This window comes from Pezoporus occidentalis, unplaced genomic scaffold (assembly GCF_034315485.1).
Source record: "Pezoporus occidentalis ecotype Australia unplaced genomic scaffold, CSIRO_AGI_Poc_V1 ctg250, whole genome shotgun sequence".
In the NCBI taxonomy this organism is placed as follows: Eukaryota; Metazoa; Chordata; class Aves; order Psittaciformes; family Psittacidae; genus Pezoporus; species Pezoporus occidentalis.
The window spans coordinates 438,852-466,177 of record NW_026914395.1 but is presented as its reverse complement, the minus strand read 5'-3'; the positions used below and the strand labels follow the sequence as shown (position 1 = coordinate 466,177).

The window sequence follows — 27,326 nt, the reverse complement described above, 5'->3', positions numbered from 1 at the left end:
GCTGGAAAAGCCCTTCAAGCTCATCCAGTCCAACCCTTACCCCAGCACTGCCAAGGCCACCACTGAGCCATGGCACTGAGGCCTCGTCTCCACAGGGTGTGAGCACTCACAGGGCCCCTGCCCTGGGCAGCCTGTTCCAATGCCTGAGCACCCTCTGGCTCCTCAGCTCCATCTAAACCTGCCCTGGTGCAGCTTGAGGCCGTTTCCTCTTGTCCCATCCCTTGTTCCTTGGGAGCAGAGCCCAGCCCCTCCTGGCTCCATCCTCCTGGCAGGCAGTTGTAGGCAGCCATCAGGTCCCCCCTGAGCCTTCTCTTCTCCACACTGAACCCCCCAGGTCCCTCAGCCCTTCCCCATCACACTTGTGCTCTAAAAGAGCATTCTTCCGCTGCTGCAGTTTGCTTCTCCTGACACGGAGCCATCAGCTCCACTGTGGTGTTAGGAGGCATCATAAGTTAATGCTGATGAAGGTCATGGCATGGAAAAAGCAGCACAAGCAAAGGCTAATGGTGAACAAGCTTCTGAGAAAGTGATGAGCTCTCAGGCTGTTACCAACAGGTAACAGGTATCAGGTTTGGCTGGTGGGGCACAGCTAAGGAAGGCAAAGGCTCTGATCTCCATCTCGTTGGGATGTGGTGAGCCAAGAGACACCGGCATGCAGAGAAGGAAGGGCTGGGAGGAGCCTTCTGTAACAAATACAGGAAATGAGTTCAGCATAAACCACAAGTTCTCTATTGTCTCAGCTTGGTCTGATTCACAACGGTGGAGGTAAGGAAGCTGAACAAACACCAGTGGCTTTGCAAGATGAAGTTCAGTTTGAAGTTGAAATCCGAACACTTTGCCACTCGTAGTGAAAACTCAAGCTCCAGCCAGAAGTTGCTGTGAGCACAGAAAGGTGTGGGTACGTGGTGCTCCCATCTGCAGAGGGAGGTTACTCAAAGCAGGAATGAACCGTCTTAGAAGTTCCCTATTAGAAAACAGGCAAATCCCCTGGGCAGGTGACTGCTTTCCCCTTCTCTCCCTCCAAATGCCCTTGGATTAGACATGTTTCAGTTAACCCCTGAGGAGAGTGGCTTTCATGAAGGGAGAGACAGGAGTCAAATGATGTTGGGTTAGGGTCCAGCCCATCCTGTTCTTCCTAAAGGGGTTTGCTACAGGTGTGCCAAAATCACAGATGCTGCATTGGAAAAATCTGTGGACTTTGGTATAAAATACATCTGCAGCTCTGCTTGTGACATGGGGCTGGTGTAAGAACATTGGGGGCTGTTGGAGTCCAAATGTACAGAAATGTGTGTCTATAGCAAACACAAAGGTGAAGTCATTGGGCTAAAACCTCTTTGGGTGGCGTTAATGGGGGCTGTGTTACAGTGTTAGTAAGGTTTTAAAGCTGTTCAGAGGCAGGGACTCACCCCTGGGTCTGCCTGTAGGTTTGTGCATACAGGAGAGCTCAGCTCCAGCCCCACTTCAGGTTCTGGGTCTGACCTGCGGTGCCAGCAGTCCCCCATCCTGAGCTCTGCCCTTAGTGTGGGAAGCAGCAGGTGCTCTGGCAGCCTCCCTCTTTGCTTTGATGTGGATTTAGCCTGTGCTTTAGGTAATGAATTGCTGTGCTTCATTCCAGGATGGGGGAATTGTATCTTTTCATGCTGAACAGCAGCAGCTCCAGGAGAGCTCAGCTCAGCGATGCCTTATGGAGGAACACACTAAATGCTAAATCATTTACAGGGATTCTAGAAATACTTTGATGGTGATGAAATCGAGTACCACTAATGGGATGAGCCTTAGACTGCTGGTGAGCCATTGCTGGAGGATGCTGTGATTGCTGTGGAAAAACCCACTTAGAGCAACTGGCAACCAGCAGGAAGTGTGGCTTGGAGGGAGGGAGCCCATCTCTCCAGTGACCCAGCTCTAGAGCTGGTAGGCATTGCAGGCCCCAAACAACGTCTTCCTTGTGGTGCAGAGAGGTTACAGCAAAAGGTATCACGCTAATCTAAAAGACTTTCTTTCTGTGTTCTGACAAAGGGCTCTTGCAGGAACCTGATTGTGCACCTCTGATGCTCCTCTTGACTTGTCTGCACGTTTAGGCTGAACTTCCAGAAGGAATTTCCTGTCTGTTCCAACTTGGACGTTTTCAGACCCAAACAGCACTCCTGTGCAGTGATGTTAGTCATGATGTCTTGTTCCATGGAGGATCCGGGGGATGCAGGCTCCAGGACACAGATGAAACATCAGGAAAGCCAAGCAAAGGAAGATTGCATTAAGCAATTTGCAACCCTTGAGAAGCTTGCTGGGGATTTGGGTCAATGTTTGGACTGGGTCCTGGTGTTTCCAGGTACGTTTTGCTTCATTCTCCCTTCATCCCCATCTGTTTAATTTCTTTTGCAGTGCCAGAAGCTCCGGGAGGTGTTTAACCTGGATTACCCTCACAGCACCTTCCTGCTAAAGACTCTGACCATCGTGTCTGGCCCTGACATGGTTGACCTCACTTTCCATAACTTTGTGTCCTACAAGGAGAATGTTGGAAAGGTAACGGGTCCTGAGGACAGAGAAGCACTGGGAACACAGGACTGGGGCATCAGGTGGGGAGCAGGAAAGCAGGGGGGGAAGAAAGGAAACCTGAACCCTGTCAGTGTAGCTGACACGGTATGAAACAAGCAAGTTTGTGTTCCAGTGAGGTGTGGTACCTCCACAGTTCTAGAAGCTTCTGCCCTGCGTGGAGGAGGACCAATGGAAGAAATTTGGTCCATCATTTCTGTCCTTCATGTGCTTTGTGTGGATAAACACAGAGCTGAGAAGACTCAGGGGAAGAGTTTTAGCTCCTGATATATATAGGCAGTAGGAACGTGATAGAGCCAAGCTCAGGGCACAGTTACTGGGATCTGGAGCCTCGCAGTGTCAGGACAGGCCTTTCTACCAGGACAAGGGGGCATGGCTTTAAACTGGAAAAGGGTAGATTTAGAGGGGATATAAAGAGGTATTTTACTATGGGGGTGCTGAGGCACAGGGTGCCCAGAGAAGCTGTGGCTGCCCCATCCCTGGCAGTGTTCAAGGCCAGGTTGGACACAGGGGCTTGGAGCAAGCTGCTCCAGTGGAAGGGGTCCCTGCCCGTGGCAGGGGTTGGAGCTGGAGGAGCTTTAAGCTCCCTTCCAACCCAAAGCAGTCTGTGGTTCTTTGCCCTTTCCACGTTTGTTGCTGTGTACTTCTTGGTGCAGTTCCATAATGCCCAACTGCCTCTGCCCTGTGTGTGTGTTCGTTCCCAGAGCTGGGCTGAGGATATTATGGCCATCGTTCGGAACCCGCTCACGTACAACGCCTCTCGGTACACCTTCCTAGAGAAAATGTGAGTGATTTCTGACAGGTGCTGTTCTCTGACACATTCATGTGCTGCCCCTTCTGTCTGTCCTAGAAAGAAAAGCCTTTTAGCACCCAGGTCCTCTGGCAGCCTCCAAAGCAAGTCGTGTGTCAGCTCAGGAGCCCCAGGGGCTTTGGTAGTTGGCTCAGGTGCTGCAGGCCATCTGGCTGGCACAGGACTGCTGGGGCCAAACACACACGTGGCATGGGGCAAACTGAGCTGCTGTGCCTGAGACGGGTCTCCCTCCACAGTCACAGAGCTCACCCCAGCAAAGTGCTGCTCTCTGTGCTCTCTAATACTGCATGGTTGGCAGCCTGGAATCACTGAGGAATGCTAAATAATAGGAGATGCCATTATCTCGTCTCTGTATCCTATGTTTCAGAGGAATCTTTCTGATGTCTAAGCTCTTACAGTCTGCCTGTTTCTCCTTTCCAAGAAACAGGAAGAGGTTCTGTCTGAGGTTGAGCTGATGGTCTGTAGGACCCTGATTCTGTTAACTGTTAAGCTTGTTTTCCAAATGGCATGTTTTTTTCTTTCTCTTTACTTAATAGGAGATCTGGGGTTATACAAGTGCACTTTCATGTTCTCTTTCTTTTTTTCCCAGCCTGGTGAAGCTGAAGATGCAGCTTAATGCAGAGGGGAAGATTCCTGTCAGGAAGTGAGTCCATATAATTGTTTCATTGTGTGTTCAGTCAGACTAAAGGCAGAGCAGCTGGTGAGAGGATGCTTGCCCAGTGGCTTCAGCTGCCTGCTCTTTCTGCACCTAAGATGTAGAGATCATTCTGGATTCAGGCCATGAAAGGACTCTGCTGCACCAGGGAAGGGCCTGGGACATAATTTGGGTCTTGAAAGGAGACCTTTTGTGGCCATGAACAGCCATGGCTTTAACTTCCTGGCTCTTGCCAACAAAACCAACCAGCCTTGGTGCAATTCTGATCACAGCTTCATTTGCAACCTACATTGAAAGGTGCAGCAGGTGTAGGACTCATTGTACCTTTCACATAAAGAAACCGTGGAGAGCTTTTTGCCTGACTCCTCAGCTAACCTGACATAGGGGTCCCTCGCTCTCACTTGGCTCCTTTCTCCACCTGTGACCACTACAACCATTGTCCACTGGTGCAATTCCTCAGTCTTTACTCTGCGTGTGTATGAGAGGGAACCAGCCTTTGAGAGCAGAGCTCTGGGCCAGGGTTAGTGCTGTACATGTACAGAACAGTGGGGATTCGCCCTTCCCTGTCCCCAGGGTTGGCCTTGTGCATCAGTAAGCCAAGGCTGCTTTGCTGAAGCTGAGACCAGCCTGTTACTTCTCCCCTGTGCTGCATGGCATCAATCTGGAATTGCTTTTGTGCCACTCAAAGTCTTCCCCAGTTTAAGCCCAGCTGACAACCCAGAACCACTGCTACTGCTGTACCCAGGACACCCAGTAAAATCACTTCATGGCTGATGCTGTGTCTCCTCCACATTGATTCAGCTCAGAGGGTGACCCAAGGCTGCTGTGCCATGTTGAATTCCCTTTGGGCACACACATCACCTCTTGTTGTAAGAAGGACCTGGGTATTTACTGGGAAGCTTTGAACCACTCTGCTTCTAGTTTCTGCTGTGTTACAGCATCACAAGAGGCAAGCACTAATCACCGGTAATAAGTACACTCCCTACTGTGTGTTATACTGCATAATGGGTCTAGATGAAGCCTGTGCTGGCTCAATGGGCTCCTGGCTGGTTGAGCCTTACTCAACAACATGGTTTTTGTTGTTTGCTTTGGAAACCACCAACCAGCAGAAACCAGAGTATTCATCAAAGGGCTTTTAAAAATGGATAGGGCTTTAATAACTCACACTAGGGAAGAGTGCTTTGAATTGCTCTTTAAATGCAAGCAAGGTGGCATTGCTGCAGAGGCAAAGCAGCTTATTCTTCTGAAACAGGCTAGGAAAAAATACCTGGTACAGGCTGTACCTCTGCAATGCCCTGCCCTGTCTGTCCTGCAGAGTGGTAAAATGCTCCACTGTGTGCAGCATTAGACCATTAAACAGTGCAGGTTAAGAGCCAGATGTATAAACCCGTTCCCTTTCTCCAGGTGCAGGTGTATGTCAGGCTTTCAAAGCTCCATGTCTGAATCCCGCTGAAAATTCCACTGAGCATCTGCCTTTAGACATTTAAATCCACTTTGAATCATAACAAGGGTGCTGCAGTTTTGCCTTGCAAAGGGAGCTGATGTGCCCTGAGTTTGCATAAGTCCCCTGCAGCAGAACACTTTCCCTCCTGGCACATTGGGCACTCTGCTCCCCTTTCTGGCTGTGAGCAGCTGGGATGCCAGGAGCTGGCAGAGCTGACATCCACGTTTATCCATGAGGAGACCTCAGAGCTGCTGACTGGGGTATTCTGAAAGCAGGGCGAGTGCAGTTGTTGCTATTCCATTGTGCAGCAAAGGGGCTGCTTTAGGCTGAAGCCTTGACTGAGTGCTCTCTGCCGTGCAGATCACTACCCAGCTTCCTAAACAGGAGCTGAGCTTTGGTGTCTGCACCACAGACTTCAGTGCTTCCGTCAGGCAGCACACCAGGTTCTTTGCCCGTGTAATGACTTTGTTCCTTGAATTCATGGCAATCCTTTGGTTCCAGAAAATGCTGCCTTCTTTCAAAGCAGCAAATACGCACCGTATTTGTTTGCTTGTTTTGAATGTTGTCTTGACTACAGAGTTATTCCCTGCTCATGCCAGCTACCGCATGGGATCCGTGCTTTATGTGGTTCATGTTTGCAGCCTCCTGGAGCCTCCTCCACTGTGCATTTGGAGTGTCTTGCGCTCTGGCTGCAGCTCCCAGCACCCAAACTCAGACTTTCCTGACTCCTGCAGCACCCTGCTGATGTCCTTTCCCTGTGTGCTCAGTATTTTTCAGATGTTTCCTGCAGACAGGAAGAGGGTGGAAGCAGCATTAAGTGCCTGTCACCTTCCAAAGGGCAAGGTAAGGGTTTCACTTGGTAGCCACAGACCTCACTCGTTTGACAGTAGTCTTTTTGCCTGCCCTGACTGTCGTGTTCTTGCTCATCTAACAGCTGTGAAACCTTTTTTCCTTACCCCTAGCTGCCATGCCTTAGCTGCAGGCCTGCTAGGATCAGTTCTTGCTGCTTGTACTGCAGTAACAGTTGTGACTTCCCTCCCTTGCACTGTGGGGCACAAGAAGCAGCATGTTCCCTTCAGCCCGTTTCACTGTCTGCTCTTTGAAGCAGCAAACATGATGGTTAATCTGGGCACTTCTACCAACCACAGAGGACAGTCCAGGCCTCTGACAGCTCCTACCACTGCATCAAGCATCAGCTTTATACCATCACACAGGAGGCACCAAGGGACAGTTTAAATGGTTGGACTTGATGATCTTAAAGGTCTTTTCCAACCCAGTTGATTTGGTGATTCTGAATGACTGTTTGGCAACAGAGCATTGTGCTGCTTCTCCACTCCATCTGTTCTTCCCTAAACACCTTGCCAGATGTTCTAGTCTCTTCCTTGCATTGTCACAAACAAGCGCTGGGCTGTGGGTGTAAATGGAGAGGTGAGATGATGGTTTATGGTACTGACTTGTCCTTATTGCATTCATCAGAATGATGCCATCAACCCAGAGGACTTCCCTGAGACTGTCTATAAAACCTTCCTCATGAATCTGTGTCCACGGCCTGAGATTGATGAGATATTTACCTCACAGTAAGTTTCCCTCAGGCCATAGCAGAGAACTTGATCTCTTGTGGCAAAAGATAGACAAAAGGAGGGACAAGGGGGTTTAATGCTCTGTGGTTTGTCTGGCCTCAGGCCTTAGGAGGGCAGGAAACCAGGTCACAAAACTGATGTTCAAGTCCTTTTAGAGCTTGAGTCAGTGGCTCAAAATAATCTTTGTGCTCCCCTCGGTACAAACTCTTCACAGCCCTGAACTGGTGAGGAAAAAGAAAGGCCACAGCAGTGGGAAGCATCATTTACAGGAAGGAATGTAGACAACAGAGAAACCTGTGGGTCCAGGGCTGTGGACACCCATTGCTGGCCTGGGGAAGGACCAGTCTCTCTTTAGTGAATGGGGTTTGTGGGTAATACAGGCCTTACCTCTGCTCCTCTGTCGTTCTCTCACTGCAGCCATTTAAAAGCAAAGCCCTACATGACCAAAGAGCACTTGGCAAAGTTCATCAACAAGAAGCAGCGAGACTCTCGCCTCAATGACATCCTCTTCCCTCCAGCCAAACCCGAGCAGGTGCAGAGCCTCATAGAGAAGTATGAGCCCAGTGGGATTAACATCCAGAGAGGTGAGTCTTGTTCTAGAGGCAGTGTGAAAACAGCAGAGGGTCTCACACCTTCTGCTACCTTGGCTTCCCATGGGGAGCAATCAGCCTGATCCTCACAATCCCAGTGTTGCAGTGCCCTGGTGAGGAGGTGTCAGAACCACTTTGTTTCCGTGCTGTTGACAGCCCTGTTTCCCATGTAGGGCAGCTGTCTCCAGAGGGGATGGTCTGGTTCCTCTGTGGCCCTGAGAACAATGTGATAGCACTGGACAAACTGTTGCTGTACCAGGACATGACTCAACCGCTCTCACACTACTTCATCAACTCGTCCCACAACACATATTTAACAGGTACGGGCAGTTCCAGAGGCTGCCTCAGCTCCCACGTGTAGGTACCACCCTGGGGTGGAGGGGTGATACTGACAGATGCATGCCCTGAAGTTCAGAGGGCTGAGGGCTGTAATACACCCTGAGGGGCTTGGCACTGTCAGTGCTGTGTGAGAAGCAGTGTCACCCTGTGTCAGTCTGCCCCGTCCACGTGCTGAAGGGCAGCAGAAGCTGTCGCAGGTCGAGTGTAGCTGATGCTGAGCCTCCCTCTCCAGCTGGTCAGTTCTCTGGCATCTCCTCTCCCGAGATGTACCGGCAGACGCTGCTGAGCGGCTGCCGCTGCGTGGAGCTGGACTGCTGGAAGGGCCGCCCCCCGGAGGAGGAGCCCATCATCACCCACGGCTTCACCATGACAACCGAGATCCTCTTCAAGGTGCGGAAAGGGTTTGCTCCATCCATGCTTCCCCTGCTCGGGTTTAGACTGATCTCTCTGAGGAGGCTGCTGAGGGAGCTGTCAGATGGGTTGGCTGAGGGCAAAGATGTTTGGGAGGAAAAGACTGATGGCAGTCTGACAAATGAATGAGCACATAGATAGAGTGAAAGATGAACAAACATGCAATGGGTTGGAGTGTGTGTAAGTTTTTTGGCGTGGGAGAACCAGAAGAGAGGTTGCTGGCTGCATGAAGCTGAATGAATGAGAAAAGGCAGGCAGGCAGGCAGCAGTGATGGAGAGGTGGTCGAGTAGATGTGCCTGCATACACAGGGCTGTGAGGTGAGATGGATGTATGGACAGAAAGGTGCACTGTGGATAGATGCACATGAGAGAAACAAGCAGGAAACAAATGGTGGTTTAGAAAACAGGTGGTTAAAATGAGTTTATTTCTAGCTGGTGAGCAGCACTTTCTGTGGCTTGGAGCCCCTCATGGTGGTGCTTTGCAGGAACACCTTTCAGGTACTTCCTCATCACAGGTGTGGAATGGGCTCAGTGGATCAGCTTGGCAGGTGGCTTCCCTCAAGATCCAGCTCCCAGGCTTCAGAAGCACTGGGCAAAGCCTACTTCTCCTTTGGAAACCCAGAGCACTTAACCACAGGAGTTACAGCAGGTTATAAAGCAATGCATCACACCAATTTCCCTGCACTCCTTTCCTCAGCAGCTGCCAACAGGCAGAGGCAATTCAGATTCTTTTTAAAGCTCTTTATTCTTGTTCCATTTCTTCCCCCTCTTCCCACGCTTCACTATTCCTAACATATTTATATGGGAAAAAAACCCCAAACCCAAGGTAAAGATGCGAGCTATTGTCATACTCCCTGTCAGCGGTTCCCCACCTCCTGCAGCAGCACTGCTGCCTTTGCACAGCAGCTCACTGCAGGTAGGAGACATAATGGCAGCTGGAGGTGCTGTAATTGCAGAGTTCTGCTGCAGCATGTGAGTGTTCCTCCAGGAAATGAGAACCTGTTAACACAGCGTGTGCCCAGGGATTAGTTTTACATAACATGGGGATCGTGCCCTCCACCTCTCCCTTTCCTGCCATTGCCTCTGGCCTTTTAGTAGCTTTTTCTGTAGCTTCTCCTCCCCTGAGCCTTGCAGGGTTCTGTGATAGGGAATCTGTGTGGTCCATGGAGCAGCTGTGGCTGTGCTAAGACTCTCTCAGTGCTAAGATCACCCAGGACTTGGGGGACCAAGGGGGACTGTAATTGCAAAGGAGCAAATGACACTTTTCACCATGTCAGTTGGATAGCACAAGGAGAGAAAATGGGGGGAAAATCTGTGGCAGTTTAACAGGGAAAACATGGTTGTTTTTTCTTACACCATTAATGCTGAGAAGGTTTCCATGGTGTTTGCATTTGGAATGTCAGTGCTGCTGGTTATGAACATCCCAGTTTTCCCTGCTGCTAGACAGAAGGATTTTATAAGTGGGTGATATGATAGAAAAGGGCAGGTTCACTGGTAAGTTTAAAGAGGGTTTGAAGCAGTTTGATGAGGGACTGCAGACACCTTTCTCTAGCAATTCAAAGTGCATGTGGCAGTGACTTGTCACTGGCAAGATGCTTTCACATTCCTTTATGTGTACACTGAACTATAAAACTCATATTCCTACATCTTCAGCTTCATTTTCTATGCAGTCTGTTGAGTTTAGGTGCATGTTGTGTCCTCTGGAGCTGAAATACAGGCATGTAGGAAAAAAATACTTCCCACCTTCTTACTGGGAGAAGTTACTTTAACGAGAAGCCCTTGACAGTGATCAGTTTGGAGTCTCTTCAGTGGGAGCTGAGCTGCATTCCTCTGTTACTAACCAGTGCTCATCTTTTCTCTGCCCATTGCCTCTCATTCAGGACGCCATTGAGGCCATTGCAGAAAGTGCTTTTAAAACATCTCTCTACCCTGTCATCCTGTCCTTTGAGAACCACGTGGACTCGTGAGTATCCGGTGACCGGGAGAGCTGTGTTCTTCTTGTCCAGAGCACAAAGTGTACAGGCAAGAGCTGCTGGGTTTGTGAGTGCCTGAGATCTGAAACATCACTGGAGGTTTCTCAAGCAAGTGGAGGTGGGGCAGAGCTGAAAGATGAGCCAGAAGCTGCAGAGTGAGAGTGACCACACTTGTGCAGCCTTCTAGCTTGGGATGGCAGAGTATGGACAAACGGGAGTCAGCCTGGGAAGGGACTTTAAGGTCTGCATAGTGAGTGAGGGCAAGAGATGATTTCCTGGGTAGCATACATGGGTCTTGGGATGGTTGTTCATGTTAAGGTCTGGATTTGGGCATCTCTTTTCCTGTTCACTCCTGCTTTGGTCTCTTTGTTCATCAGGCCCAAGCAGCAGGCGAAGATGGCTGAGTACTGCAGAACTATATTTGGAGATATGCTGCTGACAGAGCCACTGGAGAAATACCCAGTAAGTGAAGCTGGGGAGGGAGGTTTAGTGGAGAGGTCTTTCTGAAGGAATCAGTCACTCCTGGGGCGAGGAGGGTGCATACAGGGAGAGTGAAAGAGAAGATGATGCTATGGACAAATAAGCTTGGTTCATAGGGGTAAGCAAATAGTAAGTGGATGGAAGATCTCTCAGTCACAGAGGTTTTCCTAAGCACTTGCTGGCTCTGCTCTTGTTTAACACTGTGACTTCAGTGACTTGGGAAACTGGGCTCTAGGTAGCCAAGTGTATTTCTGTACATGGTACTGTTTCGGATCTCTGCCAGCACTTGCTTTGGAAAGAAACAGGAACAAGGGCTTAGCAGCATTTCAGGCTCTTCCTACCAATGCTTCTCACTTCCTACTTCCACCCTGGAAATATTCCCTTTCAGGCACAGGCAGGACAGTGACACACAAAGCTTTGTGCTCAGAATAGCTGAGTAAATGTCCTGATCTGCTTGACCCTGGTTGTCAGCTTACTTGTACAACAGGTATTTCTGTGGACACAGTGACATCCTTGGTGGTCTCCATGCCCATTGCTGCTCCAGCTGCCTTGTGAATGCACGTGCATTTACAAATACCAGGCAGTGCCTGTGTTTTAAAGCACTGAGATCAACAGAAGAGCTGAAAAGAAGCAGTGGGCAAAGCAGCAGTTGCCACTGCCCAGACCCAGGTCCTTGTCCAGGCAACAGGGAGAAACAGGGGCTGTGTGTGTGGAGAAGCAGTTCAGGGCATTGGCTGAGTCTTGTTGCTGTCTGTAGAGGGAGTGTGGGTCTGGAAGCAGAGTCTGAGTCACACGTCCTTGTCTTGAGCCACCTCCTCTGGGATCCTCTTCAGATCTGCTGCAGGCAGAGGGTTTGAATATGGCCTGAGTGCTGATCCAGGCCTGAGGCTCTGGGATAATGAGAGAAGTAGGTGGCATGTGAAAGCCAGAGGTGTGGGGATGCTTCAGGCCATGTAGATGGGGTTTTAGCTGAGGCGCAGGATAGGTGGCTGGGAACAGGCTGGTGTCTGTCGGTAGCAAATGTGTAAGGTGCAAAATGCTGCTCTGGAATAAAAGGTGAAGTCTTAAAACAAATCTGCATATAGTGGGATGGATGGAGAAAATAAAGCGTACAGTAGGTGAGAGATGGGTCCATGCACCAGTAAATGGCCATAGGAATGGTACTGGGAGGGACAGGAGAGATGAGTGTTTGAACCCTTTGTGAGGAAAGGTGATCTGTTGCAGCTGAAGCCAGGAGTTCCTCTGCCAAGTCCTAAGGATCTCTTAGGGAAGATCCTGATTAAGAACAAAAAGAACCAATCTGTATGTGGGAAGAGGCAGAACTCTTTGAAGAAAGGGAGGAATGTGGAACCAGAAATCATCGAGCTGCCAACCCCTACGGATGCTGAAGATACTGGTATGTCTGAAGGGGACTAGTATAGCTAGATGAGCAAGTCTGGCCCACTGGAGACCTTCCAAACCACCAGCACTAGCTTGAGGCAAGCGAGTGCTAGTCGTTAATTCACTCATCACAAGAAGCAGCACAAGCTTGGAAGAGAAATTAAATCCTCAGAATATTTTCAAACACTTCAACCAAAATAGACAACCCACTTGTGCCCTGCCCATCAGTCAGCTCTTCTGCCTACTGAGCCATATGGCTCCATGAGTCATTCATTGATACACACTCCTTTGATGGAAGGGAAGCAGCTTTTACTGCTTGTAGCTCTCTCATGACCACAAATTCACCATGGCCTAGTTCTTCACTGTGAGCTTCTTGAAGGTTTATTGAACCTTCAGCCCCACTCTTCTCCCTTCCTCAAACCTGTCACCTCTTGGGCTCAGGGCAATTGTGGTAGAGCAGTGAATTTTCAGTCCCTGTCATGGTAGGAGCACATGAAGTCCATGGTTCTTCCACTTACTGCTCCTGGTGATTGTGAGGGTTTGCAGAGCTCTCCATGGCCAGCAATCTGCAATGTCTTGTCTCAATGCACTGCTGTGGGTGCTGCTGATGTGGGCTGTGGGTGCTCAGTCTGGGCAGGTGATGTGGCTGAAGAGGAACCAGAGGAAGAGGATGAACATCTCGGAAACCTGGATGAAGAGGAAATTAAAAAGATGCAGTCGGATGAGGTACTGTCACTGCTGGTTCTGTCCCTATTCGGGGTTTGCCTGGGTCTTTATCTAGCCTCAAGTTTTCTCTAGGGCCTCCCCATATCCATAGAATCCCAGAGTGGTTTGGGTTGGGAGGGGCCTTAAAGCTCCTCCATTTCCAACCCCCTGCCACAGACAGGGACCCCTTCCACTGGAGCAGCTTGCTCCAAGCCCCTGTGTCCAACCTGGCCTTGAGCACTGCCAGGGATGGGGCAGCCACAGCTTCTCTGGGCACCCTGTGCCAGCGCCTCAGCACCCTCCCAGGGAAGAGCTTCTGCCTAAGAGCTCAGCTCAGTCTCCCCTCGGGCAGGTTCAAGCCATTCCCCTTGGCCTGTCCCTACAGGCCCTTGGCCAAAGCCCCTCTCCAGGTTTCCTGCAGCCCCTTTAGGCACTGGAGCTGCTCTAAGGTCTCCCCAGAGCATCCTCCAGGCTGAACCAGCCCAGCTTTCTCAGCTTGTCTTTATAGGAACTGAATAGAGGTGAACCCAAAATGCAAAGGAGAATGAGCTGTGCTATGATCAATCCTTCCTCCATGCAAGAAGATTTTTGCAGGAGAAACTGAATAAGAGAAATTACATTGCAAGCACAGGGTATGGCAGAAGAGTTAGACTCTGCCTTTGATATTCTGCATGATATGAAGGTAGTCATTTGCCTTTGGGGTGTTTGGAGAGGCTTAGCCTCAGTCTGATAAAAGTTGTTACCGAAACCTGAAGTGCTGCTGCTGAAGGGGAAATGTGATCAGCATCCCTTGAATAAAAACTCCATTTCCATCTCCCTGGGGCCACTCAGAGAGGAGGGAAAGCAACGTCCCTGTTTGTCCCACACTTGATGCTTTGAGAGGTTAAGGAGTGCCTGGGCTTCTCACACACTGACTGATGCCTCTCACTGTGCCTCAGTGTCAGCTTTTGCCAAGCTCCTGGAACTCTGTGCCCCTGGCTATGCTGCTCACAATGCAGCTGCAGGACCAGGAAGCCAAAGCCTGATCAAAGTGCCCTGATCAGAGCAGGCACTGGAGCTGTCTGTGAAGCCCAGGTGGGGTTTGCTGCACCTCCAGGCGAGGTCTCTCCATCTGCTGTCTCTTGGATGTTGTTTTGTCCCCAGGGCACTGCTGGTTTGGAAGTGACAGCCTATGAGGAAATGTCCAGCCTGGTCAACTACATCCAGCCCATCAAATTTGACTCCTTTGAAGTCTCTGCCCGTAAGTCAGAGTGAATCCTTTCAGAATGCCAAGTATCTGCATTCCACCAGGAGAGCAGTGCTTTCAGCTGCTCTTCCACCTGCCTTTGGGACCTGCCTTCACCCACTTCCTGTTGTGTTCAGTCTCTCTCACAATGTGCATGGTCTCAAACAGTTCCCTTCTGCTCTCCTCCCCGTAGTAAGGTATTGGTACGGAGAAGACAGGGAGATGTCAGATAGTGCTCCCAGTTATACAAGTGAGAATGAAAAGCAGCAGCATAGAAGCCAGTGTCATCTCTGAGCTTGCTTTGCTGCTTCTGGGGGCAGGATTGAGCCCAGCATTCCTTAATATGTATGCGTGGCCTCCCTCTTCTGTGGGGATTGGACACAGAAACGTGTGAAACACTGAAAATACGCTCCATTTCTGGGCACAGAATGGGTTCTTCTGAACACTTCCCACATTTGGGTCTGGCTTTGAGTGAGCTGATTTGATTGACGGAAGAAAGAAAAGAAAAAGAAGAAAATAGGAGAGTGAAGAAAGGGAAACCTGACAAAATAAAGAGCTTTGAATATTTGGATTATTGGGACTAAAACCCCAGGCAGGAGCTGTTCTCTAAACGTCACTGACATCCAGACAGAGATGGGCACAGTGATTGCCAGTTAAGCGTTGGGAACCCATCCTGTCCTGCACTACAGAAGCACTGTCTCCCTGGTAAACATAAATCACCTTTTATCACCTATTCTTCAGTCCCTTTTCAAGGGACCAGGGAAAGGGAAATTGCCTTGGTAGAAAATGGATGAGGACAAGGGCTACGTGTGTCCACTGATCCTCACACATGGGAAGGGGCTGGGAATGCCTTTCTCCTGGATGCTTTTTGATCTGTTTCCAGAGAAGAACCGGAGTTATGTCATCTCCTCCTTCACGGAGCTGAAGGCTTATGATCTCCTGACCAAGTTCCCCGTGCAGTTTGTGGAGTATCCTTTTGGCAGCCTTTGTCCAGAGCAGTTGGTGGTACGGGGTGTGAGGAGTAACCTGAAGCTTGGGTAAGGCTGAGGCGTCTCCAGCTAGTTGGTGAGTTCAGCACCTTGTAAACCATTCATCAGGGATACAAAGCGTGCAGGTGGGATCTTCCAGGGGGGCTTGGAAGCTCTCCAGAGGGGTTCTTGACAGGATGCTGTAGTGTACACCACAGCTGCCAGATGCTTGTCCTTAAGTGGAAAGGGTATGGGAGAGGAGCCTGATGTTGCCAGGGCCTCTCTCACTTCTTGTCTGGAAGGCTGTGGGCATTTGGTAGCAGAACTTCATAGGATCATAGAACAGTTAGGGTTGGAAAAGCCCTTAAGATCATCCAGTTCCAACCCCCCTGCCATGGGCAGGGACACCTCCCACTTAGTTCTCATAGCCTGGATACACGAGGTAGCCCCGGGGTGCAGACGGAGGGCTCAGACTTGTTTCCAATAGCGCATCTGCAGATACAACAAGCGGCAGATGAGCCGGATTTACCCCAAAGGCACCCGGATGGACTCCTCCAATTACATGCCCCAGATGTTCTGGAACGTGGGCTGTCAGATGGTGGCACTCAACTTCCAGACCATGGGTGAGTGTCACATTGTCCCCCAGCCCCTGAGGGGTGAGGCTCTGCGCGCGTTCACTGGCTCTTCCTTTGCTGCTCTCTCCGTGTGGGTGTTTATTCCATGGGCCTTCTCCAGAGTGATGCTCATCTTTGAATCCATCTCCCACAGGCCAAAAGCACTTTTCTAGGCCCAGCACACACCTGTCTGCATGCACACAGACAGGGGCTTGCTGTCACTCAGTGCCTGGGTACCATCTCTGGCTGTCCTATCACATCGTGTCAGACTAAACTACTGTGCACAAATCCATCACAGGCTGCCACTTCCCTAAGCTGCTTCCTCTTTTGCCAGGCAGGGGCAGCGCTCCACCTGGCTGCAGGGCTGGCCTCTCTATGCTATTGTTTCCTGGGCAGGGAAGAAGGGCCTTTCCCTTGCTGCACAACCAGCATGAGAAGGGAAGAAAAGCCTCCAGAGAATGCTATCCTTTACCCCTCTTTCTTCCTCAGAGGAGTAGAGAGAGAGTGTAGGAGACTAGCTGTAGGGTCGGGAGGAGAAAAAGCAAAGCCACTTTAAAAGGGAGAGGGTGAAAGGCTGGCTCTGAAGAGGGCATTGTATTGGAGACAGGCACAGAAACCACGAGGCAGTGTTCTCAAAGCAGTGGCAGAGGAGAAGATGGATTGAGAGGAGGCCCAGAAGGAGCAGGGGGGCTCAGACAACTGTTTACTTCACACCAGAAACAGTGGGTACTTCAGAGGAAGCTTTAATTTAGTTCTGCCCAAGACTTGGGGTGCAATTATAAGCAAAGCACTCTCCTTACAGCAGCTGCTGTAATATCTTTCCCTGGAGGGTGCTGAGAGGCTGTAATTAGTTTCTGGAATTGATTTGGGAGCCTTTGGCTCGCAGGGGCTGTAACAGCATCCTTCAGCTCGCTCATAGCACACGAGCACCTGAGGAGGTCCCACAGAGATGTTTCTCGCTGTGTTCCTCTGCGTCTCAGATGTCCCCATGCAGCAGAACATGGCTCTGTTTGAGTTCAATGGCCAGTGTGGGTATTTGCTCAAGCATGAGTTCATGCGGCGGGCAGACAAGCAGTTCGACCCCTTCTCCGTGGACCGCATCGACGTGGTGGTGGCCAGTACCCTCTCAGTCACGGCAAGTACAGACCACGGGGCAGCCCCTGCCCTGCCAGCCAGCTCCTGGCACCACGAGCACCAACTGCCATCTCTGTCCCCACTGTTGTATTACCCAGTAGGGTTCTTAGTGGCAAATGAACCTGGGGAGTCCTGTGGGAGCGGGTTTCCATGGCAACCCCCAGGCTTTTCACAGCTTCAGATTAATCATAATCGCATGAAAATGAAAAATCAGCATCTGCTCCCCTGCAGAAGCCAAAGCTGTGATGATGGGGAGGGAGGGAGGAGGCTGAGGAAGTGCCGAAGCAAGGAACATGGGTGGAAGCTGCTGCAGGAAAGGTGTTTTGGGGTGGGAGGGTGACCCTAGGGTGCAGGTGGGGGTGGTTGAGCTCTTCCGTTCCCTTCAGCAGCTGCTCACTGTGTTTCTGCTCGTCGTAGATACTCTCTGGTCAGTTCCTCTCTGACCGCAGCGTGAAGACGTACGTGGAAGTGGAGCTCTTTGGGTTGCCAAAGGACACGAAGCGCAAGTACAGAACCAAGCTGACCTCCACGGCCAACTCCATTAACCCTGTGTGGAAAGAGGAGGCTTTTGTTTTCGAAAAGGTAACAACACTTGGTTGGAATTTAGACAGAGAATCCCTAAAGATCCTGTTGGACGCGAGCACTGCCTCTTGAGAGGTCAGTGACAGCAGAATCCAAGCAGCAGTATCCAAACCAGCTCCCCATGGCTATCTCCCCGAACAGACAAGGGGCAGCTGGAACATTCCTGGAAATCACAGGCACCAAAAGCCTCCTGTTTGTGGTGCACTTCGGGCTGAGCTGACTGATGGAGCCCCAGGAACTGAATGTCTGTGGTTAAACTGTAAAGGGGAAACACAAACTAGAGAAGTGATGGCACCAGTGGGAGGTTGGCGGTGGTGCCAGGATATGGCAGACTGCTCTGTTGGTCCACAAGAATTCCATAGTCACCAATCCACCTACAGTTAAGATAAAGGTCATGAGAGTGTTTGGCCTTTCTGCAGCAGGTCACAAAGGCAAAACACACGTTACAGGATTCGTCTCTGTTAAGCACACTGAAATGGCAGCAGGTATCTGCAGGCTGTTGGGATGTGGCAGATAAATATTATCCTCATTTCAGGAAACACTTTTCAGGCTTCAGTTCTGGCAGAATAATCCTTAGTTTCTGTCATGTCGGAATGGGGGAGGAGGGAGACAGGAGCCCTTATGGCAAAGTTTCCATGTTTGCCAAATTAGCCTTCAGAGTTCATTCCCTTCCCTGGGGAATTGCTTCCTGGAAGCTGTGGTTTGGAGGGTTTGTTGCCCTGTTGAGGTACCTGCCCTCCTGTGATCCTGAGCAGCCTCTCCTCTGGGAAGCCCCTGTTTTGTGGAGCTTGGGGCTGTTCAGTGTGGAGAAGAGAAGGCTCAGGGGGGACCTGATGGCTGCCTACAACTGCCTGCCAGGAGGATGGAGCCAGGAGGGGCTGGGCTCTGCTCCCAAGGAACAAGGGATGGGACAAGAGGAAACGGCCTCAAGCTGCACCAGGGCAGGTTTAGATGGAGATTAGGAACAATTCCTGCCCCAGAGGGTGCTCAGGCATTGGAACAGGCTGCCCAGGGCAGGGCTGCAGGCACTGGCCCTGCAAGTGCTCACAAACCCTATAGACAAGGCCCTCAGTGCCATGGGTCAGTGGTGGCCTTGGCAGTGCTGGGCAATGGTTGGGTTTGATGAGCTTGAAGGGCTTTTCCAACCTGGTGGATTCTCTGGTTCTAATTTCTGAGACTTCACTTGTGTCTGTGAGAAACTGTAGCCTTGGATGCATGGCACTGGTTTGCTGGAAGGAGGAGAGAGTAAGGTCCTACTTAGTGAAGCTAATATGCTGTTCGAGGTGGAGGTGAGGACACTGGTGACTTCCTCTGTTTTTCCTTAGATCATGATGCCCGAGTTGGCATCGCTCAAAATTGTGGCCTGGGAGGAAGGAGGGAAGTTCATTGGTCACCGCATCATTCCCGTCATTGCAGTGCACTCGGGTAAGTTTTGTGGAGGTTCCTTTGGCTTTTGTGCCCTGAGACCCATCCTCTGGAGGCTGAAAGGAAGCCACAAGCATCTTTTCTTATCAAACATTTCAGGTTAGGTAGAAGGCAGAAGCTCTTCCCTGGGAGGGTGCTGAGGCGCTGGCACAGGGTGCCCAGAGAAGCTGTGGCTGCCCCATCCCTGGCAGTGTTCAAGGCCAGGTTGGACACAGGGGCTCGGAGCAAGCTGCTCCAGTGAAAGGGGTCCCTGCCCATGGCAAGGTTTGGGACTGGATGGGCTTTAAGGCCCCTTCCAACCCAAACCAGGCTGTGGCTCTATGATTTGTATGTTTTGCTACTTAATCACCATTCCTGGAGGCAGTAGAGCCTTCAAATTCGTCCTGTTACAGCCTTGGCTTAATTCCATGATGTGTTCACTGTGCCCTCCTGGTTTTGTGCTGGAGCATTAAACTCACCTCTTCTGCTCTCTGTTCTCAGGCTATCACCACATCTGTCTCCGCAGCGAGAGCAACATGCCCCTCACCATGCCCTCCCTGTTCGTGTACTTGGAGATCAAGGACTATGTTCCTGATGCTTGGGCAGGTAGAATGCACATGGGGGGTGCTCTGGCTTTGGCCAAACTGGGATCCAGAAGTGCTTTTCCAGCCTGAGGGGGGGTGTGCTTTCCTGCTGCACCCTTAATTCCTTGTCAGGATGGGCCTTGAGTTGGTGCCAGCATCCTGTCACACCCTTGCTTTCACCAGAAGCACGTGGGTCCCATATGGACTGAGGCACACGTGCCTGATGTGCAGTGCTCACATAAGGGGCTCTGGGTTAGTCTTTTTATTGCTTCTACTCAGAGGCAGAGAGAGGTCCCTGTGAGTAAAGGGTTGACAACTATCAGGGACTGACAACAGTAGGGGTTTAGGGAGCATAGGAACGTTCTTCTACCCTGTTTGAAGAGCAGGAGGTGCTTCCTCACACCAAGATTCAGGGATCTTCCTTTAAAAAGGGGATATTCAAACAGTGAGAGGCGAATCAGAAAAGAAGCCCCACTGGAAGTGAACAGCAAAGCCTTTAAACAGTTATGCACAAAGCCATGCAGAATGTAATAGAAATTCTTGTGAGAACTGGTCCTGTTTAGTCTCTCTTCTCTGTGTTCATACAAATGAACCTTATTTATGGGGAAAACCCCATTAAATTGATGGTACCCCCATTAAATTGATGGTTTAAACACATGCTCCTAAAACAGACCAGGTTTATACAGACTGGACTGGAAGTGGAGCAGGGAGCTGTGCAGGTTAGGAAAGTCTTGACAGTCTGGGAGCAGTGTGCTCTTTTCACCTTCATGCAGCTGCCCTGAGCATCAGTCGTGAGCTGTCCCCTCAGAATGGGACTGAAAACACTCCCGTCCCTTGGTCCAAATAGAGACTGCAAAACTTCCCTTCTCCACCATTTCCTGTCCTTGGCCAGAAGGGAGCCAGAAGGCAAAGGAAATCGGATTACAGTGAGTTGTGTGATAATCCAAGCAAAGATTTCCTCCTTGTTTCTAGATCTGACTATTGCTCTCTCCAACCCCATCAAGTTCTTCAGCCTGCAAGACAAGAGATCAGTAAAGTTGAAAGATGGCTCAGTGGAGGTGAGTTTTACCACGTTCTGTCACTGACTCTAAAACATGTTCCATGGCTCCAGCCTGGAATAACTGAGCTTTGATTTACTTCTGATCTTTGTTTTAGAGGCTGGGCACACAGAGGAGCGCGTCTGCTGAAATGAATGGGATCCCAGACTCCAGTGGGAAATTCAGCCTGCCTCATTCCAACGGGCCTGCAGGTAAAGCTGTGGATGTGGGCTGAGCTGAAAGCAAAAGGGAAGCTCTGCACCCTACTGTACCCTTAGATGGGCTCATTCTCTTCACATGTGTGTTACAGTACTTGATAACTCATCAGTTATTTCTTCCATATGTATCAAGGGATTCGTGTCCTTTCAAATGTGTTGGTATCAAAACAAATCAGTTTTCTCCTGTTTCAGACCAGAGCACCCTTCTCACCTGATCAAAACAGCCTTACACGTGCCAAATCCTCACCAGCAACGTTCAGCCTAACACACAGCAAATGCCCTTTATCTCTGGCAAGGCAGAGAAGCCTGTTCCCTTTCTGCTGTGCCTGTTAACACAAGCACAAGTGTTCCCAAGCACTTAATCATCTCAGCAGCTTAATTAATGCCTTTGTGTTCACACCAACATCCTACATGTGGCCCATGTTCTTGGTGAGCTCTTACCCTGCCTGTTTTCAACCTGAAGATCCCAGATAAACAGGAACCTCTTTTGTGATTCCAGGAGCAGCAGCATTTGCCAAGGATGAGAACGTGGTGGAGGTGCTGCAGATGGCAGGTAACTGCTCGTGCTGTTCATGTGGGCTGAGGCCCTGGCGGGCATCTTATATTCCCCTTCTGCCCAGTTTCTCACTGGGATATGATAGAGGTGAAGCCTGTTTGCAAACAGATCAGACCTGAGCCACCCCTGCTGTGGCAGGCAGCACTGCACACACAGCACAGGAAGCTCTGGGCTCAGGGAGCTGGTTCCCTGCCCGCAGCACCATTTAGGTGTTTGACAAGTGCCGTGGTGTGTGCTCAGCACCAGGCTGGGATGGAGCTCACAGCAGGTCTCAGGGGAGCAGAGGCTTGGAGTTGTGGCCCATGGCTTAGGCAAGCTGGGCCACTGTCACCTGCATGGGTAGGGCAGGGGAGCTTTTAGCCCTCTGAGGGCACCAGCTGCAGCAGGACTGCAGCAGGGCAGCTTCATAGCAGGGGAGGAGGCTGGAGCTGCCACGTGAGTTCTGCTCTGGCCAGGTTTGATGGGTCCTTTACTGAGGAGCTGACTAAAGCAGAGGTGATGTGGCCACACGGAGCCCTCAGCACACGTGCACCCTTTGTAGTAAGTGGTGTTCACCCGCTTTGCATAGAATCATAGAATAGTTAGGGTTGGAAAGGACCTTAAGATCATCCAGTTCCAACCCCCCTGCCATGGGCAGGGACACCTCACACTAAACCATGGCACCCAAGGCTCTGTCCAACCTGGCCTTGAACACTGCCAGGGATGGAGCATTCACAACCTCCCTGGGCAACCCATTCCAGTGCCTCAACACCCTCACAGGAAAGAATTTCCTCCTTAGATCCAATCTAAACTTCCCCTGTTTCAGTTTGAACCCGTTACCCCTTGTCCTGTCACTACAGTCCCTAATGAAGAGTCCCTCCCCAGCATCCCTATAGGCCCCCTTCAGACACTGGAAGCTGCTCTGAGGTCTCCCCGCAGCCTTCTCTTCTCCAGGCTGAACAGCCCCAACTTCCTCAGCCTGTCTTCATACAGGAGGTGCTCCAGCCCCTGAGCATCCTCGTGGCCTCCTCTGGCCTTGTTCCAGCAGTTCCATGTCCTTTTTCTGTTGAGGACACCAGAGCTGTGTGTTAGTGCAGTGTGACACAAACCAATACAAACAGCGAGTAACCAGTGTGCCACAAAGCTGAACCAAAGGCACAGGAGCAAACTGCTGCACTCGGGACATGCTGCCAAGTAGCTGTTGTGTACATTGCGTTTTAAGTTACTCCTAAAGGAAACATTCCCCGGGACAGGCTGTGGTTACTGTAGCTCGGTAAGAGGCATCACAAGGGATGGAGGCACAGAGGGCTCTGGTTTGGGAGCAGACTCCTCGCATTCCAGCAGTACCCTTCCCTGTCCTCAGCATCAGCCCCTGAGCAGGAGAGCCCAGCCCAGCGCTGAGCTGCAGAGACAACCCCCCAGTGCTGTTCAGTTTTACATCTTCCAAGCAAAAAGAACCCCCTGAGCAGACAACTCCCTGTGGCCTTTGTGCCCCAGATAAGCTCATCTGCCTGGCGTGCTGCTGCCAGATAACCCGTTCCCCACCAGTTCCAGGCGTCGTCCCCCTCACTTCCATTCACCTCAAAAGCCCTTTTGTTTGTTCCTCACAACTGCAGAAATGTGACCTGGAATGGGATGAAAGTGCCTGCCATTAACTCAGCTCTGCAGAAAAATCAGCAAGGAAATAACAAAGCTCTTCCCTTATCATTGGAGCTGCCGCTGCCTTGGCAGTTGGGATGCTTGGAATTGTGGGAAGGGCTGCAGGGCATCAGACAGAGAGTGGCACATCACCTCCAGGGCTTCCTCTGGCCAAAAGGCAGCAGTTCTTGTGGCCACCCCCAAGCCACACATCCCCCAGATGGAGACCTGAGCTCCATGTGATGCTGAACAAAGGCAGTGCTGGAAAAGCCTGGTTGACCCCATCACAACAGGTACAGACACGCTGCGGGAGAGAAAACCGGCTCTTGCCTTTGTGTTTTAGAGCCAGAGACAGCCAGCCTCACCGAACTGCAGCAGATGAAGCTCTTCCTCAAGCTGCTGAAGAAGCAGGAGAAGGAGCTGAGGGAGCTGGAGAGGAAAGGAAGTAAAAGGAGGGAGGAGCTGCTGCAGAAATACTCTGTGCTCTTCTCAGAGTCTGCCTGCTACGGAGGCAAGAAAAGGATGGTGCACAACAGGAAAACCCTGAAGAAGAGGTAAGGGCCTGGCCAAGAGGACCAGGGGCTCCCCTCTCTGGGGGAAGCATGGGGTGGTGCAGGCAGCCCCATCTCCCTGGGCTTGCGGAGTGCTCCCACACTGCGGGGCGGGCAGGAAGGGCAGGATTGCACCCGCAGCTCTGGAAGCAGCACAGCCGCTGTATCTGTTCTGCAGGAGCTTGACAGGAGGTGATGCTGGTACCTGTGCAGATCCTATAGACACTGCAGAGAGTGCTGACAGCCAAGCTGTGGAGCTGAGGGAGCGGCTGGAGATGGACCTCGTGCTCCTGGGGGAGGAACACCACGAGGGCATCCGAAGGAAGAAGGAGCAGCACGCCGCAGAGGTAAGGGCCACGGTGGCAGTAGATGATGTAGCCTGGGAGAGCCCCTGCCTGAAACCCAAGTTCTTCACTAGACCATGAGCTTGGAAATGTGGCCTCAGGGCAGGAAACACCCCTCAGAGCAAGGGGCAGGGCTGTGTGAGGGGAGGGAGGGTGGAGGTAGCGGTGCTTGTTTGTTAGAAGCTATGAAAGTCCAGCACAAACACTTGTATAGGCTGCAATTGAAAAGGAATTGAGGACTGCCCTGGAGCACACCAGGCTCCATCTGCTTCAGCTCTCCTGATAGCTCAGCTTGGCTTTAACGTGGTCTTTACTGGCTTCATGCACCCCAGGTGCCACCTCCAGGAGCAGGGTGCATGGGGCTGTACCAGCTTCTCACAGCTCCCTGCTTGATGCTGTGCCCTCAGAGCTCAGGTGGCACACGAGTGCATGTTGGAGCCCTGCAGGTTCACTGGGGACACACAGTGGGAACAGCCACACTCACCACTGTCACTTGGCCAGGACAGGGGACACACAGCAGCCCTGTAGTACCTATGCTGCTAAGAAAATGAAAGCCTTGTGAGGGACTGTACTCATAGAACCACCCCACAGCAGCACCAGCAGGGCAGGATCTCCTTCCTCTTGAACTCTGGGAAGGGTTTTGGTGTTTGACTTAGTGGAAGTCATAGAATCATAGAATCATAGAATAGTCAGGGTTGGAAAGGACCTTAAGATCATCCAGTTCCAACCCCCTGCCATGGGCAGGGACACCTCACACTAAACCATGGCACCCAAGGCTCTGTCCAACCTGGCCTTGAACACTGCCAGGGATGGAGCATTCACAACCTCCCTGGGCAACCCATTCCAGTGCCTCAGCACCCTCACAGGAAAGAATTTCCTCCTTAGATCCAATCTAAACTTCCCCTGTTTCAGTTTGAACCCGTTACCCCTTGTCCTGTCACTGCAGTCCCTAATGAAGAGTCCCTCCCCAGCATCCCTATAGGCCCCCTTCAGACACTGGAAGTGAGTATCCACGTAAGGAGTCCTGCAAGTGCATCAGTGCCCTCCCCACCTTAAGCAAACACCAGCAAGAGACACAGTAAGGCCTGGAGGCAACGTGCTGTCCAGGAGGTGGTGGTGACAAACAGAGTGTACACCATCTGTCCCCATGGGAGGGCGATGATCCAGGACTGGGAGGCCTTTTCCTATCGGTATTTTCCAGAGCAGTTTGCATCACGTGTGTGAAATCCAAAGTTCCCTGGTGCACTTTGGCTTGCCAAGCACCTTGCAAGCTGTCTGCAGGACTGGCTGCTCCAGCCTGTCCCACCCCTGAGGGGAGACAAAACCTGCCTCTGGAGCAGTCACTTACCTGAAATGAGGCTCATCACCAGAGAGAAGCTGAAGGAATGAAACATTCTTGTCTCAAACTGTCAAAGACTGAGGTTTAGTGAGCAGGGCTCTGAGAAGGAAATCACAGCCTCACAGAGCAGCAGCCAGGGGTTCCCCCTGAGGCAGCAGTGCAGGGCTGACCACACTGACCTGCAGGAGCAGGAGACACGAGGCACAAGTCCCATCCTCTTGCTGCAGCCCCTCTTGTTTAGAAGGTAACTGCTGTTCCCCACCTACCCCCAAGCACAGTGAATCCAGTGCTGCCTCCTGCAACACAGAGCTGGGAAGCTGTCCATGGGGATAACCTGGAATGTGTGACATGGCTCACGGAGCTCTGGTATTCCCTGTGTGCACGGCTGAACTCACCACTGTGGTGCACAGGTTTGCACAAAGCTTCAGGGATGAGCTGGCCCTGCACCTGAGTGTAGGGCTGAGACTGAGCTGGTGGGATGAGATCTGGATGATGAGCCTTGGGTACCATGGTTTAGTGTGAGGTGTCCCTGCCCATGGCAGGGGGGGTGGAACTGGGTGAGCTTAAGGTCCCTTCCAACCCAAACTGTTCCATGGTTCTATGATTCTGTGTGCTGCAGCCCAGCTTGGTTGGTTTGGTTCTGATCTTGTGTTCATCCCTTGACCAGCAAGTCACCAAGATAATAGAGCTGGCCCGAGAGAAGCAGACAGCAGAGCTGAAGGCACTGAAGGAGACATCAGAAAGGTAAAGTTAGGACTTGGGTAACAAATTGCTAATGGATGGCTCTGGTCTGGGGTTGCTTTTGCTGCTACCTCTCAAAGCATTGGACTACAGCCAGGGAGTGAATACAGGGCAAGAGAAACAGCTCTTGACATGGGTTAGTCAAGATGCCCAGCCTTGGCAGTGCTGGGGAACGGTTGGACTGGATGAGCTTAAAGCTCTTTTCCAACCTGGTTGGTCCTGATTCTGCTTTGGTGAGAAGTGGAGGCAGGGGGGTGTGACACAGGGTCTCACAGTTGCACAGGGGCAAGAAGCCAGCTCTTGTCATCTCCAGAACGGTGGTCCTGCCACCAGGCACAAACAGGACACGAGTTCAAGCTGCAGGAAGGAGCCTTGACTAAGTCAGAGCTGCTGGGCACTGGGTGCTGTCCCTGCTGCAGTCGATGCATCACATCACACATAATCCCTTCCAGGCACTGATGAGCTCAGGCTCCTGAGTGAATTGAGCATCTTGGCTTCAGTACTTGAATGAAGTGGCAGAATCAACTCACCAGTCTCTAGGCAGGCGTTTATCCAGTTGTTCTTGTAATAACTTTGTCCTGAAGCTAAATCCTCACTCACTCCTCCTGCCCATTGTATCCTCTCTCGGTCTTTAGCTGCTAACTCAGCCACAACTTCCCCTTTTCATGTCCCCCACCAAGACAGACTCTTGCTCAGCTCTCAGCACATGCAGACAAGACGAAGAGAAACAGGTTGAGTAGCTGGTTAATGGTTTGCTCACCATACAATGGCCTTTGCTCCAGTCACAGCTCCAGCTGGCTGCCACGAGCTGCAGCAGGATTTAAAGCTCTTGAGCAATGGGCAATAAAAAAGGCAGTTAAATCGAGACTGAATAAATAATGGAGGGAATAATGTGAATGGAAGAAGCCAGCCATGGGTCAGTGGTGCCTGGGCTGAGCTCTGGGACCAGGGAAGATCCTGAGCCTTCAGAGAGCAAGCAGGGGGTGGCAGATAGCAGTGAGGAGGCATTCCTGCATGGAAGCAGTGCAGTGGGGCTCAGCTTGGGGAGCAGATGCTAGAGGGGGATGTGCCACAGGTGTGTAAACCCATGACTGCTGTGGAGAAGAAGAACAGGGAAGTGATTGCTCGCTGCTTCTCAGAAGACCAATGTGGGCACCACAGTGAGCTTCTCCCTGTGGGTGCTCTTGTGCCACACAGCAGAGTTCAGTTCTTGGCCTCTCAGAGCAGGGAGCTTTGGAGTCCAAAAGGAAAACTGAACTGGAGCCATTCATGGCAGAGAAATGCAGAGGCTGGAGGAGGAACTGGGAGGGTGGAGGAGGGAAAAGTGTTTGTGGTTTCTGCTTTGCAAGTCCCATCCCACAGCTCATGCACCTCTGCTGGCTTCAGGTGCTTGGCTCAGCTCTGCCAACCATGGAGCTCCTTCACCCTGTTTGCTTCAGCAGTGTCAGCACTTCCAGCAGGCTTCTTGCTGCTCCAGAGGAGCCCAGTGCAGGG

General features: G+C 51.3%; 1 protein-coding gene across 3 annotated transcripts in view; it reads left to right on the top strand.

Annotated features, from left to right (window-relative positions):
- The window catches only part of PLCB2 (phospholipase C beta 2), a 277,519-nt gene that overhangs the window by 14,542 nt on the left and 235,651 nt on the right, over positions 1 to 27,326 (top strand). For 2 of the 3 annotated variants that reach the window (XM_062623318.1, XM_062623317.1), the window contains exons 4-28: positions 2,380 to 2,520; positions 3,255 to 3,334; positions 3,951 to 4,004; positions 6,228 to 6,303; positions 6,937 to 7,037; positions 7,458 to 7,624; positions 7,804 to 7,950; positions 8,202 to 8,359; positions 10,261 to 10,343; positions 10,731 to 10,815; positions 12,058 to 12,229; positions 12,842 to 12,939; positions 14,062 to 14,158; positions 15,027 to 15,111; positions 15,610 to 15,734; positions 16,706 to 16,860; positions 17,277 to 17,441; positions 18,767 to 18,866; positions 19,347 to 19,451; positions 20,402 to 20,487; positions 20,585 to 20,678; positions 21,184 to 21,237; positions 23,201 to 23,411; positions 23,587 to 23,755; positions 25,759 to 25,835. In XM_062623318.1, coding sequence (XP_062479302.1) covers positions 2,380 to 2,520; positions 3,255 to 3,334; positions 3,951 to 4,004; positions 6,228 to 6,303; positions 6,937 to 7,037; positions 7,458 to 7,624; positions 7,804 to 7,950; positions 8,202 to 8,359; positions 10,261 to 10,343; positions 10,731 to 10,815; positions 12,058 to 12,229; positions 12,842 to 12,939; positions 14,062 to 14,158; positions 15,027 to 15,111; positions 15,610 to 15,734; positions 16,706 to 16,860; positions 17,277 to 17,441; positions 18,767 to 18,866; positions 19,347 to 19,451; positions 20,402 to 20,487; positions 20,585 to 20,678; positions 21,184 to 21,237; positions 23,201 to 23,411; positions 23,587 to 23,755; positions 25,759 to 25,835 — 2,885 coding nt within the window. Of the gene's footprint in view, positions 1 to 2,379; positions 2,521 to 3,254; positions 3,335 to 3,950; positions 4,005 to 6,227; positions 6,304 to 6,936; positions 7,038 to 7,457; positions 7,625 to 7,803; positions 7,951 to 8,201; positions 8,360 to 10,260; positions 10,344 to 10,730; positions 10,816 to 12,057; positions 12,230 to 12,841; positions 12,940 to 14,061; positions 14,159 to 15,026; positions 15,112 to 15,609; positions 15,735 to 16,705; positions 16,861 to 17,276; positions 17,442 to 18,766; positions 18,867 to 19,346; positions 19,452 to 20,401; positions 20,488 to 20,584; positions 20,679 to 21,183; positions 21,238 to 23,200; positions 23,412 to 23,586; positions 23,756 to 25,758; positions 25,836 to 26,284; positions 26,971 to 27,326 lie in introns of those variants that run through there. The other variant, XM_062623319.1, reaches the window with a different exon arrangement.